Source organism: Lingula anatina, chromosome 2 (assembly GCF_051362555.1).
Source record: "Lingula anatina isolate TDL-2025a chromosome 2, LinAna3.0, whole genome shotgun sequence".
Classification (NCBI taxonomy): domain Eukaryota; kingdom Metazoa; phylum Brachiopoda; class Lingulata; order Lingulida; family Lingulidae; genus Lingula; species Lingula anatina.
This window is the reverse complement of record NC_141768.1, coordinates 24,659,270-24,680,360: the sequence shown is the minus strand read 5'-3', so window position 1 is coordinate 24,680,360 and position 21,091 is coordinate 24,659,270. Positions and strand designations below refer to the sequence as shown.

Genomic DNA, 21,091 nt, shown 5'->3' with positions numbered 1-21,091 from the left:
AATAAATTATAACCTGTCTGCAACCAATTTTATTTTAACTTGTTTACAGCTTGACTGAATACTTTATGTTATATACAATTATCCCAGAATGTTTTAGAGTTAAAGATATAAACTTACATGAAACCCCGATCTGAAAAACTAACTAAAAGAGGTACAGAGAACACATTTATTGTGAACAGAAATACATCTTACAGATAGACCATACATATACATACATACATACTGACACATCATGTACAGGTAAATCTCACCACAAATTAAATAAAATTCTAAATCTGGTACAAAAAGCTTCAATCCAACAACACAAGCACCAATATTACTTGGTATCACATATACATGTATTTAAGTATAATATGGCTTTTAAAACTAAATGGTTAAAAAAAGCTGTTAGTAAAATTATGCCTAGTAAAACGATCATAGGGATATGGCAGTTATTGGTGGTACATATTATTTTGGCCATTTAAAGGTGGGATATGTCTCCAGTCTGACACCTAAAATCACATCAGTCAAAATTTGAGACACAGGCTCTAGGTGATAAGAAGTGACCCATAAAAAAATTACATACTGGGACTTTACATTTTGGGGTAAATAAATGTACAATACATAGCATTCACATCTTTAAAAAGAAATTGATAATATCTAAATTTATATCTCTTTATGGCCACTCCACAGTGTTTTCCCTTTCTGGCCTAATTTGCCCCACTAGTTCTTATAAAAGAGTGGAAAGACAACCATTTTTCTCAAAATAATGCAAACAATTAGAGTAGAAAAAATGAAATGCCTGCTAACACATATTTGTACACAAAAGAATTTACAGCAGGGAAATCTGTGGAATGGCCTAATACTAGAAAATAAAAGTTTCAAAATGTGAGAACATTTATCAAAACAATACCTTTTAAAACAAAGCCTCATTCTCGATTCTGTGATATGATTCTTGACTAGAAAATTATTTATTCTCCCAATTTTAAAGTTTCCTAATCCTCCTGTTTAACAGGAAAATTGTGTATGGTGGGAAGAAAGGCTACATAATTAACTAAATAAATTTTTTCAAATGTTACTATACTAAAATCATTTACACAAGCACATAGTGGAATATTTCCCTTGTTTTCTACATGTTACCACACATATTTAGAAGCTCTCAAGATATCTTTCACCTTTATATCAGAGGTCACATGACATCTGCACAATCCAATACTTCCTTGCCTACATAGGACCAAATGTCTAGTATGTCTACACAGAAGGCAATCAATACAAAACCTGAAAACTCAAAAGGTTTTCTTTACCAGTGCCTGACAAATACTACTACATAAATATCAATGGTAAATCAATCTGCACTTTCAAAGTTATAGTCCACTGATCATTTGGACTATAAGACCCCAAAACAAAATTAAGCAGATTGAAAAGGAGATTTATAGATAATAAATACACCCTAAATTTCAAGATCCAATGAGTTCAGTGATGATTCCATCTTTTCAATGGAGGAAAATTGTGAATTTTACAGATACTATATATATATAAGCTATAACATCATATCTTAAAATTAGAACATTCATTCCTATTGAGTTGTAGCAATAAAATTGAAAAGCACACTACCCTATAGCTCTATGCAGTAAAAGCACCACATATGCTATACAGAAATATAATTACTATGATTCTAAAATTGTGAATCTGAATGATCGATAATTTTTGCCCACTGAAAAGATTGAGTCATTGCCGTACCTTTGAATAATCCTTTGAATAATCCTTTTAAAAACTGCCAAATCTACTGGTCCACTACCTAGGACACATGGACAGGTAGTACTCATAATCAACTCCTTCACCACATAAAAAACACTACAGACACATCTACATAGCTACACTGATCCTACACTGTACAATTTTAAATGCATACCTGGCATGAATTGTGCTCTCTCTGTCTCTCTCGGAACACAAACCACTGTTACAAAATAGAGATATCATAATAATGATATAATATAATATAAGCACCGACTAGTAGAGATTTTGTTAACAAAACAATAAAAAACATGTATACATGTATAAGCCTTTTGAAAAAAAAAAAGACCAATAACAACTTAAACACTATGCTATCTCAGCTACACTGTATAAAGTCTTACAGGGTGAAAGCTGACTTCTCTAAAGCACATTAAAGAGTTCAAACAAATTTACTAAAACAAAGCTATGTGCAAATATCAATATGCTCTGTAAGGTTATGAAAATCTGCATTCACAGATACAACAAAGATATACTGTAACAGTCAAGTAAATTGTCTCTCTCAATTATCATACTTAAACCATTCATTGCAATTGAAGGAAATAATGGGATTTCTCTTGATTAACCCTGAAAAGATGAGAAACAGAGAGCATCATATCCATCTTGAGCAAATATTGCAGGCTTAGAAACAAACTCCATGACTAAACTCTGATTTCTTCAACAAATTGCGATTCCCACTACAAAATGCACAGCTCTCATTCTACAATAAAGAATAGCATCCTGACCAATCCTTTCTCCTCTTTGATCTTATTCTCTTCATTTTTAGGACCAGTAAAAGAAAATCCATTACATCAGACATGATCAATTCTCATTGTGGATGAACATTAGGAGGTATTCCAAATACGTATCTTCTCAGATAATTGCAAAAAGAAGGAAATTACAAAAGGCTTTGTGACTTGTCTTAATGAAGAACTAGATGCCTACATAAAACACCCTTGCAGCTCTTAGAAATATCAGGGGTTTATCAGATACCAATCAAATAGACTGCAAATAATATCAGTAACTGGATTTCACAATTCTGAACCTTGAGTGGATTTTAACCCTGACAATTTTTGGATTTCTTAACACGATAAATACGAGAATAAATATAAGCATACAACACACTGTAAGTTTAGCATGTTCTAAAGAAACTATCGTTGTGTGCCTACCTTGATATGTATATAAATTCTCAACATGTCTCACTCCATGTTTATGTCTCAACATGTCACAAGGAGGTATTAATTCTGTAATTTCTCACTTAAATGAGCCTTACTAAAGCATAAAACCATCAAGGTGATTCACGTATACAACATCTACTTGAACACAGACTGAGAAAGTTTTCTTAATTATAATTTCCTTGTTATCTGGCTTGGAATATTTATCCTATAAATACTGTATAAATGTGTTAGCTGTGACACTGCATCAGATATGGCAGTTTGTATTTGGTGTGATGGCTTAGTATTATCATGGTTAGGGTCACTAAGCCCATGGAAAGGAAGGTACTTTTGTTAGTCTTGCTCAGTGCTGATACATACTTGTTATATATTACATCAATATTAGAGACATTAACACACGAATGTCTGATGAAGATCATTTGTGACCATTAAAAGGCATCTCTATCTACACTCAGTCAAGAGAAAAAAATTCTGGAATAGTCCTTTCTTTTGATAGCATTGGCTTTCCTTTCAGAAAATTTACACCCTTTTTTTCTAGAATTCCTGTCAGAATCTATCTTCCAAATGTCAGCAGGACAAGTGTCATCTGCTTCAAAAGTGTCGTCTGCTTCACAAATGCATTGGCTCCACCCACACCACCACAGCGCTGTCCTTAATATTGGGCCACTCACAGTGCACATGGTGGTTTCGACCATCAATAATCACCGCTGCTTTTGTAGAGGGAGACATCAAGTAATCCCCAAACACTCCGCCGCTGGTGATCACTCTGTTCTTGGTGCCCCACTTAAACTTATCCTCCGCAGCAGTTTCTCCAATACCTGGGTGAAAATATAACATAACAAAGTGGAACATTTTTTAGTAATTTGGTTCATTACATAATTTTTTCGTAAAAAAAGGAATACTTTGAAGAAATTTTTGTCAGTGACTATATGTATATAATTTACAATGCTACCCAAATGTTTCTATAAATTGTCCTTTTTCACAGTCACTAAAGCTCTATGTGAAATCCTTGAGACCATCAGAATTTTTTGAAGGGAAACTTTCATAATAAAGAATGTAGTCTTGGAATTCAAATTGACTAGCAGACTGTATGGTTGGCACAAGATCGGCAACTGTCAGTCAGAATGGCTTAACTTAACCCCCCACTCCCATGATTTTCTTCATTTTGTACAATATAACAACACAGCATTCCATCCTATCCAGTGTAATTAAATGTGGCTCCAATACAAGAGAAGATAAAAGGTGTCAAAACTGGGGTTCCAGTTTCAAAAATCACCTACAGAGAAAGAGTTCGTTGAAAAATCTGAAAGCTTTGTCAGGGAGGTTTAACTGAATCTAAACCCACAAATAGGACTATATGGTATGTCAGAATACTATTAAAGCCATTTTCAAAAGTACCTTCTATAACTTCCATCCTCAGGCCTTCAAGGTCCAAGAACAACATGTCTGCATGGTCTTTAGATGTGGCAAACATGTCATAGCCTTTGCCATCAAGTGACGGGTAGAAAGCCACATCACTTAGCCTCATCCCAGTGAACCTCTTAAACCCATAGGTGATTTGACCTAAAATAATAATCAGAGCTCATAAACACATAGCAATACCAATGCTTCCTCTTTGTTCTGTGAATCTTTTTTGTATTAAATGCTATAAACGCTGGGTAATAGCATAATTATATGGTACAACAGATTTCTTTTTCAATTTAAAAGTACAAGTACTGGTCATTTTTGAATATTCACTCAATATAATGTATTTGAGGATAACCTAAACCATTCACTAAAATCACCAATTCATTAAGTCTTGATCACTTTGACCTGTTGGTAGACCGAGACATGGTGTACTTCAAATACACCTATGATACACAGGGTATGAGTCAGTTAAAACACTTGTCAGTCAGGTGTATATGACATCCACTCACGTTTCACACCTGCTAGTCACATGTACCTTGCTGACTTGCATTATTATAAATATATTTTTTTTAAATATATTCATCCAATATAACCACACAAAACATAATCTAAACATTTCACTAAAATAACTGATAAAGATATCAGGTCATACCCTCATCACTGACTCTCTGTATAGTCACGGACTGCTCCTTGTTGTCAACACTAACAATGTATCTACTGTCTGGTGACACGTACGGCTGTCCAATGACATCTCTCTCATTGATGACAGCATCGGTGATGTAGTCCATGAGGAGCTGTTTCTCCTGAGGGGGTTTCCCTGCAGGGGATCTGCAGTCTACAACTACGTAGCCACCTGGTGGGAAACAGATACATTAATGCCTGGTCAATACATTGCTGCATCAATTTCACACAAAACAGCACCTGTCTCAACCTTTGTTTACTTCATAAAGGTAAAAATATATACAACTCTGAAAATTTTTGTGCTAGTCCTTCAAACAACTCATAGTTACATCTACAACTTTCATAAATCATGATGTATTGAATGAAAATATACATTTGTGTAAAAAGTACTAATGACAATAATAATTATAATAATCAAGTTGAAGTTTTATAATATAACAGGTTAAAGATTTTAAATTATGAATAAAATTCACAGAAGGGTTAAAAGCTTTCAGTCCTTTTATAACATATATCTGAAGTTCACAAATTTAAACCTTTTTTTCCTAACATGAAATAATTACTCCAAAGAATACAAACCTAGAGGAACAAAAGCCAGGTTCTGGGGAACACAAGAGTATTTTGTGAAGTCAACAGTCTTGACATATTTCATGGTCTTCAGGTGAATCTTATGTAGACCCTGCTGTTCATTGTGAACCACATAACCATAGTCAAAGTGATGGTTGAAGTCATTCTTTGTGGGCAAGAAGATGTTCTGAACCTGCAAGAGATGTAACATGGAGAGGCATGTTATCTATCTTTGTTCACGATTATATCTCCCCTATCCTCTCCCAAAGTTGGGTTAATTCAACAGCAAAAGTGCAATAAACTGATGAAAATATTTTTAAAATGGTCTGCTACATGCACCTACACAGGTTGAGCATAAAGTATATACATGCAAGGTTGCACCCATTTCTCATAATCTTCTCATGTACAGAATAATAATTTAAGTTGTACAGACCAGGTCTAGCTTGTCTGCAACTGAGGCTCATGTATACAGGGTGATGAGTTATTGTGTACATACCAGGGAAAATGTGTCCAAATCATACATACCAGGTCAAACCGGTCACCCACTGGCCGGGTGTGTACTGCATGGTGTGGATCCTCCTCGCTGGCCTTCCTGATGACCACCACTGTCTTGGAACTGGTGTTCTCCTTGGAGTTCCAGCACAGCACCCACACCTCATCCAGGTGTTCCACATACTGGAGTTCCACAGGGGTGAAGTCTGTGGGGATGACCTGTCAATGGAAAGAACAATGACACATACTTAGTGGGTAACACATGGCATATGGAAAACACACACACTAAAAAGTGTTTACGATGCACTCACTGATAAGTAAACACATGGTACACAGAATCTTATGTAAAAGCGAAAGCTTGTCATGGTTGCACTAACAAGGTGCAAAGTGCTTTCTACCTAAGGGACATTTCCAGGAGTTAAACATCTATAACTGTTCTTTCAACTTACAGCTACAATCAATCTCACAGTAACTACATGAAAAATAACTACTAAAGTAACTATATGAAAAGTTTTACTTTCTGAAATGTCATTAAATCCACCCTCTTTTGTCAATTTTGCCAAATGCCGAAGATGATTTTTTTTTTTACAAAACACAACCAACACACAAATAATCCAGCAGTCCCTACCTGCACTGGATTGGATCCACCCTTTATGTCAATCACCACCACCCTGTTCAGCTCAGGCTGACTGGCATAAACATATCTATTCTTCACATTAACTGCTGCTCCCCAGGTGCAGGGGACACCAAGCTGGCACAGGGTCTCTGGCACAGTGGCCGTGTTCATGGCGTCCTTCTTGAACTCCTTGTAGTCTCCCTTGATGAGGTGGACCAGAGAGCAGGAGTCTGGGTGGAAGACATGGTAGCCCTCACTGTGGAACACCACAAACACTTCATAATGATGGTTACCTGGAAAGAGGAGCAGATTGTGTTAGGTGAGATAAAGGTATAATGTGTTGGGTGAGATAAAAAAAAAGGTGCAGATTGTATTGGTTGAGGCATTGTGTTTGGATGTGCAAAAGTATGAAAAGGTGTTATCTGTAAATTACCTGGAAAAAGTATTTTCTAGGTGAGAGAGCAGATTGTGTTAAGTGAGACAATATTTAAGTGACATATTGTGTTTGGAAGCAGATTGCTTAAGGTGGAAATAAGATGCTTTCAAATTCACCAAGTTTCCTGACTGGCAAGTATATACAAATCTCAGCTAGATTCCCTCAACAATCTGGTCCAAATTTCACACTAGTAAGTATATACAAACCTCTGTAAGAATGTTCATCAGAGTTTCCTACAAAAATGGTGGCTATGTCTTGTCCCTGTCCAGCAGAGTTCTTGGCCAGACACTTGTAGGCTCCTGTGTCCTTGGTGGCATCTGCCTTGCTGATTTGTAGGGTTTGGTTATTATCTGGAAGAGAATAAGATTGGATCTAACAACTACAGGGAAAATTGTATGTTATTTAGTAAATAATGTGTCTTTTGAACATTTCAAAATACATTTGCATTATGGCCATCTAAGTTATAAACAAAAAAAGATGCACAAAATATGTTTTAATCCAGGAAAATCGACAATTAAATAGATGAAAATTATTTTTCACAGGCAAATGACAACACTCAAGTCTCCTTACAAAATGTAGCATAATGTTTGTGTTCTGGATCCAGTATAATTGGCGTCTCGTTAACCTCCCAGGAGAGGACAGGTGATGGGATACCGTCAGCGTGACACTTAATACTAATGGAAGAGCCTGCTCTGTAGTACTGTGTAGATGGTGTCACCTGTACCTCTGGGGCAGCTAGATCAGAATATAACAAGTATAGTATTTAGAATATATAAAAAACAAGTGCTTTAAATCAATTCAATGAATACAATACAAAGAATGGGCAAAAATACTTTACTTTGATAAAATGAAATAATTTTTCTCACTGTTTTATAGTCCTAAAATATAGCTATATATAATAACAGTACTAAGGGTATATATGAGCTATCTCAGAACAAAAAAGTGTATGAATATATTACTTTGAAAATGTCTAAACTCATACAGCTAAAGTTTTTAACATTTTTCTTGACTTATAAGAATCAACCATAGTGCTGTTGAAATGTACATCAATGTACTTGTTATAATCTGTGGAAGTGAATCTTATAAAAAGGATTAAAATCTGTACCCTTTTACATACTCTACCACCTGTGTAAAATTAATAAATTACACTGTGTGTAATTCTTTTTTTTTTTCCATGGGGGAGTAGTTTACATTTTGAATATTATATCAAAAAGAAATAAAAGATCTACCTTGGACCTTAAGGACATGTGTCTGTACAATCCCCTTATATGTCCAGTCCAGACAGCTATAGTTGCCCATGTGGTGGAGACCCACTGCCCCTATATACAAGCTGTGGTCCTGGAGAACCTGTGAGATAAAATACAATTTTTGGGCTATACTAACTGAATTGTGTTTAGATTTTTTTATGCTGTTTTGTTTTTGTTGATTGACTACCTGGATCAAGCTTGGGTTGAATTGGGCTTGAGATGAGCCAAATTAAGTAATTCTGATATGTACACAGATCTTTTAAGTTTTTAAAAGTATTTGGACTAATGTACCTTTGTAAAACTGGGGCCTACTATTCAGCAGAAGAGTGTTAAATGTGATAGTGTGTAAAATGTGACAGTGTGTTAAACGTGTGACAGTGAGTCTTAATAATGTGTTAGGTGTAACAAATCTCAACTCACCTCAACATCTTCTATAGTAGATTTCTTTAGATCCACACCATTTCTCTTCCATATGATATCCCTGGCACCCTGGATACCACACTTCAGCTGTAGTCCATTCTTGTCCCCAACAGATGCCTGATATGTGAACGTCTTCATGTCCTCGTCCAAGTGGACTGTTGGAATGTCTGTGAACATATCAAGCATATTTTATACAGCATATTTTACAAGCATATTTTCTTCTTATGTAAAACATCTGGATAAGAAATCTCAAATAAGTCCGACATTAAATAGAGAAACTGGTCACATAATCAGGCTGTTTTATATAAAACTGAAACAAAAAGGTCAGTAAAAGGCCAATATTTCACTCTTAACTCTCGGCCAGAAAGTATTCTATGGAACCAGTCCAAGAAACATTTTTTCAACAATAAAACCAAGAGCACAGGTCAAATGCAGTGTGCAATATCAATTTCTGAGAAGCAAATACTAGTATCTTCTAGGCTAAACAAAGGAGCAAGGCCCGTAGTTATAAGAAAATAATTAAAACAATACAGTACAGTTAATTTATGAAAACACAGCGTAAGTACCATTGCTCTTTTTTTTCATGTGAATTCAGTACAATTTAAGTAAGGGCCAAAGCGAAAAAATGTGCTCCTTTTGTAATATAACCCAGACTTAACTTGACAAATGTGCATGATTTGATAACTTAAATATATACTTGTGGTAATTTCAAGAAAACCACATTAGAAAGACTCCAAAGGAATCAAGTGCAAACTTAATGATTCAAAGGTTAAATTAAGCCATATTCTCTGGAGGTTAGAAATCCAAGTCGTATTTCTCCCGTCTGATCTAATTATATGAAAAGACTGCAGATTATCAAGTATCAATTTTGACAAGGCAGCCAATGTAGAAGAGTAAAGAGTGCCAACCTATTTTCTCTGTAATCTAATATTTGACTGTAGATTCCCTATTATGTATATTTGGTGTTATTTTATTGTCTAAAACATGAAAAACACTTGTTCTAAAGGTTTATGCAGATTATAAGACATCCTGTTGTAATATGTACAGTTATTTTAAATCTATTGATGGACTTCCAGACTCTGACGACTCTTCTCACACAAATAAAGGTAAAAAAATTCTAGTGGTTACAAGATTGAGTGGGCTTACAAATACAATGCTCCAAGCAGGCATTTGCTCAAAATAAAGAAGAATGAAAAAGATTTGTGTATAGAGTGTCATTGCAATGCCTCCATGTCATGTCACAGAAAGAGAGGGAGAGAGGAGGAAGAGAGGGAGAGAAAGAAAAAGAAAGAACATTGTGTCTCTCTGGGGTGGCACTAGCAATTTTTTTCGCTTAGCCAAATCACCACTTTTTTTGTCAATTTGTTATCCAAATGGTTATAATTTGCTAAAACAAGTCATATCAAGCCCTTTTTGCTTAGCCAATTGAAGTCATTTTTAGCATTTGGCTAAATGGGTGAGTGTTAACTCTACCCCAGTCTCTACATTTGAGAAAACTTGACAACCACAACACTTCCAACTCTGTTCATTTATAATCTGCTGTTTTTTTTTTTTTTTTTTTTTTTTTTTTTTTTTTGCAAGTGCTGAGTAAGCCCATGGCAGACCTATGTAGACAGCTAGACCATGATTCAAAGTGTATCAATTATGAATAAGAAAAATGCATTCGATCTGCGTGTTTAAACAGAAATTTATAATTAAAAATAGTCACAGGTGAGTAATATTTTTCCAAGGTAACATATAATCTCATTTTAGATTACCACAGCAGTCTAATGACCTACAGTGGTTGTATTTCAATACTACTTTATGAGAAATCATCATGGACATGAAAAATGGTCACAATATAACTGAGTGAATAATGCTGTTCTGGAATGACAATACATTCCACATCATGCTTCCAAATGCCACCAGGGATAAAAACAACTTGCTCCTTTTGTGAGCTGAATATAATTCTCACAATAGCACCACTTCAACTTTGATCAGACCACATCTTAGAAGCTCGAATAATTTCCGTTTCCATGGCAACCAAGGCTAACTATTAATGTGTCTATGCACTAATGCGTCTTTCATTTCAGATAACCCACACAGTTATCTCTCTCATTATGGCTACAGCTAATGGATTTTACAGCTTCAAAGGTAAGAAGCTGATATATGTTCAAAAAGGGTAACAGAAAGATAAAAAGTAGGATGAAAACTGAATGGAAGGGAAATTGATCAATGCAATGTGACTAAAGTCGCTTTATCATTTTGTCAGTAAACTATTAATGAAAATACATATTTGCTTCCCTGGAAGTATTATCCATGGAAATCAATACTTTGAATATAAATAATAGATGGGTCTCTAGAGAATGGAGAAACATTAACCAACACTATTTGAGACCGGACACCACCTTAACCACTCACTCTCAGCCCAAGCCGCCTGCCAACTGGCCACCAGAAGGAGGCACTTCTAATGCAGGGCCCATCAACTTTTTGCAAAGATGGGCTACATAATCTGAGACATCCTACTCGTAACCCACTTCTCTGTATGCAAACTTCTTGTCTGTTGCTCAAATGAAACTTGAAGGGAAAGGGTTACTGAAATGAGGATCTTGTAATTAGAGTCAATTTGTATACTTTAATTTCCAAAAATTAATATGCTTATTTTCTGGTAAACATCTGTAAGTGGCATCCTGGGTTTCAAAGATTATGAAAGCCCTATCTCCATTATGTGTTTGATAGCTTCCAGGAAACAAGCCAAGCTGATAACACAGGTTAATTTCCTGCAATCACTGAAACTCTGGGTCATTCAGAGAGGTAATTGCCATAAAAATCTCCAAGAAATCCCATACTAGAACAGCCAATGATGTGTATTATTCTCTGTTTAGATGTGCCCAAAAACGTCTCAAGTTGTAGGCATATTTATCTCCTACTACTCCTGTTTCATTAACCAAAATCTTTATTGCTACTTTTTGGACAGATTTACAATCAATGGTGAGTCATTGCTCCTTGCTTAGGTTTCCAACTGCAAACATTTCTTGTGAAATCTTGCTCTTTCAAAAAAAAAAAAAAAAAAAAAAAAAAAAGATTGTGACCTCTATACAAAGTAAAGCACATTGCTAATTTTAATAACATAATTATAAATTCCTTTAATCTAATCAACTGTAAATAACAGTAAATTACAAAGTTCTATAAATCAAAATTACATGTGTTCTCTCGGTCTTCAACAAATGAAGTAGCTTCCACGTATGTTTTATTTGTTAGTAGCGAAGCACTTTTTCCAAATCAGCTGCTGTTTTTTAATTTGCCGTAAGAAATTAGTAGAATTCTTGCAAGGCAAATGTTTTATTTGTTAGTAGCGAAGCACTTTTTCCAAATCAGCTGCTGTTTTTAATTTGCCGTAAGAAATTAGTAGAATTCTTGCAAGGCAAATGCTACGGATGCTCTAAAAATACTACCTAGAACCTTTACCCTGAAGGGATGCAATGTGCTTAATAACAAATGATCATTCATAAACATCTGTTGGTCGATTCATTCCCAGGTGTTCAGTTTTTATCAAAACTGCCAGGAAAAAAAGGGCCAATTTATCATCTTATGTTCTCATCCGTTTAGTGGAATTTAAGCAAAGAAGCCAATCTTAATGCTAAAGTATATCAGAATACTTAATTAATCGTAAGTATTCTGATCATAGTATCCTTCAATCTAAATCATATTTTTTTTCAAAAACAGCATCCTTTAACCTATAGACCGCATCATATTGTGGTCCCCAAATTCCAAGTCTTTTTTAAGGCAATTTCTGTTAAAAAAACCACATGTTCCAAAGAAAATCTTTATCAAATTTAACAATGTGATATTATGTTCACCCACGTCCTGGTGACACAGCCAAATGGGGTTCCCAGGGGTACAACCCTGAGTTCTAAACAAAACTGGGAAATAACTTCCACTTTCCGCATTCCAGAAATCTCTGGGGCTTACAGTGGTCTAAAAGTTAACATAATAACAGTTAAATTTATAGAACTGTCATATCTACACATCCTAATCATATTATTAATGTACATATTATTTATGACAGACTCCAATCTAAGTGTTATTCTATTGTTAATACAATGTCCAACAATAGTTCTATGCAGTTTTAGTACTGTCATGACGGCAACTCCCTGTGTTAAAGTGTTATCATGGTGAAATGTATTAACATACAGTAGCCCTACTCTCTGTAAACTAAAATCTAACATATTCAGAGATATTCACAAAGGGTAAGTAGAATATTTTCCCAGAAAATCTGTCCCCTGAACACACTGCTAATGTGCTTCCCTGGGGCTCCATGTGTTGTTCTAATATATGTGATGAGAAAATGGACTATGACATTTAAACCATGCTTAGTATAAAATAATCACCCTCCAAATTCTACTGGGCATCAAATGGATTTCCAAGAATGACAAAAACTCATGATATTCGCATTCAGTGAAGGAAATTGAATGACTTAGATCTCCGCTTATGAAAGGAGCACTATGAATTAAAATGCTGCATCGAGCTATCTTGTTAGCTAGTAATGAGCCTGAAATTAGGACATCATGGTGTGTAAATCTTGTCAGATCAAAATATGGAATTATCATGTTGAGGAGGGTGAATTAAGTCAAGAAAAACCTCTGGTCAATTTAGTTATCAAAGCTGAATCCAAGACATAATGTTGAGAAGATCTAAGCATAGAACTCCAGCCAATTCAATAAGTCTCCTATCAGTTTGGCCTGCAAGGAATGATACATGATGTTAGCTGAGTAATAGATCTCCTCAATGACTCAGTAACTGTGAGCCATCCTGATGATATCCACAGCCTCTCTCCTCTACTGTACATCATGTACTAACAAGACTGTTTCATAGGAGAACTGTAGACTGATAGCTGGTCTCAACTTTAGGACAAACATCTTCAGTCAACTATGACCCATGATAATTAACAGGGGTGGATTTAGGCTGTCTTCTGGGTCTTCCGGAAGACGGTCAGATTTTCAAGTTTACATTGACGGGTATCTAATTTTTTCTGTCGGAAGACGGTCAAAAATGAACAATGGATCAACAAAGATAATTTGGAAGACTGTCAGAAAATATCTCTGAATCCGCCCCTGATTAAGAAGTACATATACATAGTCAACTACAATACTATGTTGTGCTTGTTTTACAGATAAAAAAAATGTCGTAGACCAAAAGGTTCCTTATCTCATTGATTTAGAACAGATTAGTCCTGAATTAAAGTACCAAAAATTTTAAGTCCCCAAATAAGAGGCATATGAATATGGCCACATTGTGTCTCCTTGTGTTCTGTGCAGATGCAGACACCTTTTACTGGTTTTTCCAACCATCTTACACTTTGGAGAGAGAATAAATTTTTTTTCAATCAATTTTTTTTTATTTTCCATATAAGGCACTCTAAGGAAATAGATGTAGATTTATTTCCATTACCTACTATTTACCCAAACTGTAACATGACGCTAATGCATAATTTCTTTCATTAAAATGCCAATATCTTACAAATATTTGCTTTATCTCAAAATTGTTGTTCTAATCAAAGCAGGCACTGTGCTCATCATGATTTTTGCTATCTGACTGTTAATCACATTATTTATCTCTACCACCAGGAACTTGCAATTTCCAGGCAACATTAAAATTGCTTTCAAAATAATCAATTTATGGCGACAGGCTTGTCAATCTTGCCACTGCATCTCATCTCTGCACTTCTGATTCAATTTACTCCCTGTTGAAGGTATTCTAACTTCATGCAAAGCAAGAAGAATGTTTCACGCACACATGATGCAAAAATCAATTCCCTGTAATTTGTGAATTTGCTTTTTTTATTACTTTTTTTTTTATTGGTCCTACTCAAACATTGCTGTCTGATTTGTACACTTGTTCTCTTGAATGATATGTGCAGGCTTAAACTACACAAATATGAACATACAACATTGGTCAAAAGCTCAAGAAAAAGAAAAAAAACAAAAAACAGACTGTTCACCTTTAAGATCAATGTAAAGTTCAGGCAAGGCCTCTCCTGAGAAACCCATCTTAAACAAGTTCTTGGAATCAATACCAAAGCATGATGTAGTCAGTTAATGGCATGCTGATGGATAAGAGAATACAAAAATACCACTGTGATATCAGGCTGGGCTGAATAATGGAATATGATTACTAATAGAAGGATACACATTAAGTACCTCTCTCTCTCTCTCTCTCTTACACACACTGAGTGTGTGTGTGCATGTGCGTGCATCTTTGTGTGTCATATTTATCTATTATTTCCTTTTTTATGTTTTACCTTGTTCAAACCACATTTTTCAGCAAACATAAAATTTCTGTTCATAAACACACACGCATACATGTTCACATGGACTTACCAAAAGCTGTAAAAAACTCTGCATTCGACATTTCATGTGCCTTGCTGTCCTTGTTGTCAAATACCAGGAGGTCGGTCAGTTTACAGCCACTGTCAGTCAGACTGTCCAGACTATCCCTCTTGTGAATGGCTGCCAGTTCACTTTCCACTAAGACGCCATCTAAGTCGGCGTCATAATAAGCAAACATCAAGTTACCAAGCAACTGTTTTCCTGCAAATAATTGTATATAGCTGTAGAAAAATGATGATCAATATTATAGAGAAAAAAACATGAAACAAATTTTTGATTTAAAGGAACTAGCAGGATAAGCAAAAAAGAAATGATTTTATAACTGCATTAGACATTGCTGATGTAATTATTTGGCTTATGAAGGACTTAATTTCTAGCATAAAGGCTTAGTCTGAATTTTGCTTAAGTTGTTATCACCATTTTTTATATAAGGTCCATTTCAAATTTTGTTTTAAATACAAAAAGCACAACAGATCTGAACCATGCTGCTACTACTGATATCAAAATTTCATATTATAATATTTAATTAAAAAGAAAATTTCACAATTGTGTGCGCAAAAAATCCAATGTCAGCTATCACACAGTTACAACCAACACATTTTCCCACTCATATTGGCACACCTAACACACTTACTGTTTTTGCAGTCTATTTCCATCCTTTTGCAATGATATTTCACTACAGCATCTTTGAAGCTCTTGTAGTCTTCTTCTGTACAGACAGCATAGACTACAGCAAAGTCTTTCGCTTGAGCTTTTTCCATTTTCTGCTCTTTCAGCATCTTGTTCATTTTCAACGAAAGTGAGGGCTGATCTTTGGGGCTGTCGTGATGGACCTTTTCTACAGAGTCCTTATTGTTTTCCTCCTCCTTCTTTTCCTTTTTCTTAGACTTTGTGTCATCTTTTTTGGAATGGTGCTTGTTATGTCGATGGTGATCAGATGTCTTTTCTTCCTCCACAGAATGAAGATCAACTGTATGTGATTCTATGTGTACTTCATTAGGCTTTTGAAATTCTAGATCTTTCTTCACAGACTTTTTGTTAGCCATTTTAATCTCACTTGGTTTAGGTACATCTTTCTTGGTGCTTTCTTCTTTGTTGCTTTTTTTGTCAACACTCTCTTTTTTTGATGCCTCCTTCTTCCTCGATTCTGAAAGTAGGAAAACTGTATACATAATAATTGCATAATTCACTTTAATACGTCACTTTAACCTCAAATCTATATGTATGTATGTATACGTATGTATGTATGTATGTATGTATCAATAGATTGTGTAAACACAGATGAATAGAAAGACAGACAGAGACAGTGAAATTACTTCAGGGAAAAGAAGCAATTATCTATAACAGAATGTTACCAATTTTGATTACTAAATAAATACATTAACATAGTAAGTATAAAGAAATCAACATACTTCTATTTATTTTTTTTTTTTTTTCACTTTGAAATATTAACCATTCTTATTAGTCCATATCAACAGTCCACCTCATTGCAACTTGTAATACCATTATCATACAAAGTAGAGAAAAATCATCAATTATTTATTTCATTGCAATGCTCCTGATTTGTGTCATTTGCTAACAACATGCCAGGCCACAGACCCCAACACTGGCCACAACATCATGACTCAAAGAAACTTGCCATCAGTATCTCCTCAGAGATACAATGTTAGTCAGGAAAGCAGCTACAAGCTAGGCCACCTTGCATCATGTTACAGTTTCCACGACGATCAAAGCCATTGTTCCTATGCTTTTTTTGTCTATTAATCTCCATGGAGATGGTGCATACATTTCACATTATTATAATCACTTCACTTTGTTAGGAATATTTTTTCATATGCAGACAACATGCAGTGATGTTAGGTAAATGTTTAGCAATGCAGTGAATGTATGTATCTGGTGGGTTGCTGTGCAAGGGGGGGGGGGGTCAAATAAAAGGTTAAATATTGGTATGGGGTCCAGGGGGGGGGGGGGGGAGAAATATTGACCAGTGCCCCAGGGTGGAGAGGTACTTGGGTTCCAAATGCCACCTCATTTTAGATGGTACCTCCACAACTGTGACCACAAGTAGCCATCATTGAATCTACAGGTACAGAAAAATAAATGTAGATAAAATAAAGATTTTTGAAATGTGTGTGTATGTGTGTACATTCTCTCTTCAGCTTTACAGCATGTGTTTTTAATGGCACTAATTCATTGTGACCAGGTAGCTCTGGGAAAATCTTTGGCCAAACACTATAAATATTCATTGCTCCTTCACTCTGTGTACTTCCCACACATAGAAAATAACTACTTATTATCTTTCTATTCTGAGAGCATTATCAGTATAAATACCAGCAGACTTGGCTTGATCTAATGAAAGCTGCAGGCCATTGCCTGTCAAGATCTGGCGGCCATGTAAAATCAATACCTAACTAATGTGGAAAAGAATACTCAAAGAAACACCGGCTTCCGTTTCCGAGAGGAATAAATCCTGGGGGATAGGGCTTATGAGGTTTTATCTGAACCATGGTCAAGGTTGAGAAAGCATGGACAACGTACTTTACGTTGTTCCACAATAATTGATTACCACCCGAGTGCAATTTTCAACCGTCATGATTTTCAAATAGCATCTGTGGAGAAGGAAAACAATCATACTTAATGCTGAATAAATCTGTCCGCTGAGAGAACTAGAAATTGTCGCAATTATTGTCAATACAAAATATCCCTAAGCCATGAGGTGCCATTTATGTGACTCAATATACTATCTGCTGGCCAGAAATGCTTCTTAAATACATAAGAAATCACGATTACACTAAAAAAATAATAAAATAAAAATTCTTTTTATAGCATACAATATTTTCATACTTTCAGCTAGTTTAATAATGAGCACAAAATATTTAATTGATAAAAAACAAAATATTCCAAACTTTAATTTTTCACGTTTCAATTCTTGATTCAAAAAAATGTCTGTTTATGGCCTTTGTTCAATATAGCTCTCCCTATGGTTTTCAATCACAAAAACTGATAGCTGAAATATGTAAACCCAGAATTTCATTGCATAGAAAAGCATATGGTAGGTTCTTCTGTTACTCAGGAACCGCTCCTAGAGAATAATTATTTTACAGCTTGTATACACAATGGTGTTTAGAGATGATAAGACCATGAAATAGGAAACTACTTGATGCAACTTCAACTAAATCAATCAGTGTTGATGCGAACGTCACAGCTGTTTAGTTTTGGTAATATTATATCATTAGCACCAACCCACAGTGTATTAGCTGAAAAACCTGTCAACAGACCTCCCTTAATGGCTTCCTTGACAAAAATCAATATACGGCCAAGCGCCTAATGCTTGCTGCATGCTGTATGCATTGTTATTATTTCATTAGAACTTGAGTGGTGGTAACAACATACGTGAATATTTAAAAAGATCAATTCCCAGTAATTGTTGATTTCCTACGGTTTATTTCAACACCACAGATAAGCTGCGTTATGAAAGTCATGTCGTCACTCTGAAACCATTTAGCATGTATGAGGGCTGAGTCACTGGGGTGGAAAACAATGGAAGTTTTGAAATAATCAGTTGATTAGATAACTCTTACCTAATATACATACATTAAAGCCATACACACACATGCAAAAAATTGATTTTTTTTCCAGGAATTATTCAATAATACTCAAAATTTCCTAAATATTACAAAATATTGAATTGATCATTAACTGATTAATTTGACAGGAAAAACACTTAACGGCAGATTTTTTTTTCTTTTTTTGTTTAAAATCAGATTATTGAACCCATAAGGTTGTGTAGCACAACCAAAATACATATTCTGTGACAACATTTTTCCAAGCATGCCTTACTCAACATACTATTTCATTTCTCCCATTGCCAAAATTCCTATCAGATGAGGTGCGGGTTGTGTACCTGTATTATTTCATGGGTAAAAACCTTGTGTATGGTAGAACATTCAAGGAATCTCATGATTGCACCTGGTTAATAATTCCAAGGAGGGGATTAACTCTCAGGATTTACATCTCTAAAAGAAGAGTAAGACCACTGGTAACTTACAGTGAAGATATATAGTCAGCCCAGATAAGGAACCCAGCAGACCAATAGATACAGAAAGGCCAATTTACAGTCAACAACAAGAATTGTTTGTATCTGATTTTGTGCTCTGTTCAATCACATTTAAGCATGAAAGGTGTGTGCGTGTATGCATGTTTCTGCTTGTGTGTAAACAATTATGCCCATATCAATCTATTCACCTAAACTGTGTGTGCGTGTGCGCGTGCACGCATGCGTGTGGATGAATGCTTGATATTAATTTCAACATGAAGACATCATTCACATATAAAGACTTATGACATGCTGCTTTTAAACTTAATTAACTGAAAATCCAAGAAGTCAGATCAAACTAGATACCACTATCTGACTCTATCCAATCTACTGTCTGTGGTCATATTTCTAGAGTAACAGATAAGTTTGTTCTCTGTCTGCACAAAAAAAAAAAATTCTCTCACTGCATTGATTTCTATGTGGATATATCTAATTTAGACTTTGGTTGGGGGCCAAACCAACATTTTCTCTTGACCACCCAGACCTAATCAATTATTGTAGAACACAGATGGCACTTCTTAATTGGCTATTTTTCTAAAATGACCGATGTCTCATATCCTGTCAGTTGTCTGAGTTCAATGTACTAATTTTATTCAATTTGAAAGGTAGAAGGCCATTGACAGAAAATTATGGGATAAAATCCCTCTGAATTCCATCTGACCTCACCTTTAGAAGAATCTAACAATCACAGTAGGCCTTAGACCTTTACATAGCAAAAATTCAATTTCTTGGAAATTTGAACACTTCTCCATTCATCACAGCAAAACCATTCATGGAATTACCATCCATAAACCTGTTTTACAGTTCTAAGTATCTCATTTATGAGTTACTTTCTTAATGAAATAATAAGTGCAAATGGGTTTATAGGCTGTAATTTTCTCATCAATTTTGGTTATGGTATATATACCATGGTGATAAAGAGAAAACTGCTGAAATTTCATTGAATATTCATATTTTTGTAATAACAATTAGGTTTAACACAAGTTGTTTGCCTATAACTATTCAGCCAATGAACCTTTATAATTTGTCCTGGAATACAAATTAAATCAGTTCTTAGCTTTTCATCTTCTAAAAAGCCCTTCATTATCAGTTCGTGACAAAAAATTCTTTAAGTGTCCTTCTTTTCCAAAAAAAAAAAGACGCCTACTAATTCCGAGAGAGCCAAACTCAGTTTTCACTCGCCAATATTTTTTATTATTGCATACAGCCTATTCTTTCCAAAAAGCCATGACATTTAGCACATTGAAGCATCTGATTTAGCCAATAAAGTGCTGTATTTGCCAGACCCAGAGCACTGATTGATTTCTATAAGTTGCCTCACGATTTCACAAAGGCAATCTATGCTTTGAGTGAAACCACAAAACAGGTTAAAAGAGTGTGTTGACAAGTAATGATGTAAGCAAAAAAATCTATTGGGGCTTGGGAATGTATATTGGTCCACTGCATTTCATTGCAAGAGTGGTTAAATATTCTATATAAAGGGAATAAATAAATAGGTTTGTTCTTAGTGCAGTTGGCGGATAAAGAATGACAGACATTTCAATTACTGCAACTAATTTCCTTACTTCTCACATATGTCTGACTAACAATTTCTAATGCTATTAAGATCTCTGCCAGAAAGAGTCCCAGCACTAAAAAATATTTTGCCAATGTAATTTTCTTTAAAAAAATTATGCCAAAAAGTTGCAGAATGTGGCAGCTCATATCATCAATATAATTTTCCTTTAAATAACAAGTGTTAAAATGCAGGGCATGTGACGAGAATCCCACCCAAAGTAGCAGCAAAGGTGTTTATAATGAACCAGGGGGATATTAAATGCACTCAAGACGTAATAAGATA

The 21,091-nt window shown here is 35.1% G+C and overlaps 1 protein-coding gene across 1 annotated transcript in view; it reads right to left on the bottom strand.

Annotated features, from left to right (window-relative positions):
• Positions 1-152: 152 nt before the first annotated feature.
• LOC106165553 (follistatin-related protein 5) overlaps positions 153-21,091 on the bottom strand; it is a 30,330-nt gene continuing 9,391 nt past the window's right edge. Inside the window, exons 5-16 of the mRNA XM_013543792.2 lie at positions 15,790-16,302; positions 15,147-15,356; positions 8,788-8,954; positions 8,350-8,467; positions 7,691-7,855; positions 7,327-7,470; positions 6,697-6,977; positions 6,102-6,287; positions 5,589-5,769; positions 4,984-5,184; positions 4,323-4,487; positions 153-3,742 (exon numbers count right to left, since the gene is read on the bottom strand). Of these exons, the coding sequence (XP_013399246.2) occupies positions 3,534-3,742; positions 4,323-4,487; positions 4,984-5,184; positions 5,589-5,769; positions 6,102-6,287; positions 6,697-6,977; positions 7,327-7,470; positions 7,691-7,855; positions 8,350-8,467; positions 8,788-8,954; positions 15,147-15,356; positions 15,790-16,302 (2,540 nt within the window). The 3' untranslated portion in view covers positions 153-3,533. The remainder of the gene's footprint in view (positions 3,743-4,322; positions 4,488-4,983; positions 5,185-5,588; positions 5,770-6,101; positions 6,288-6,696; positions 6,978-7,326; positions 7,471-7,690; positions 7,856-8,349; positions 8,468-8,787; positions 8,955-15,146; positions 15,357-15,789; positions 16,303-21,091) is intronic.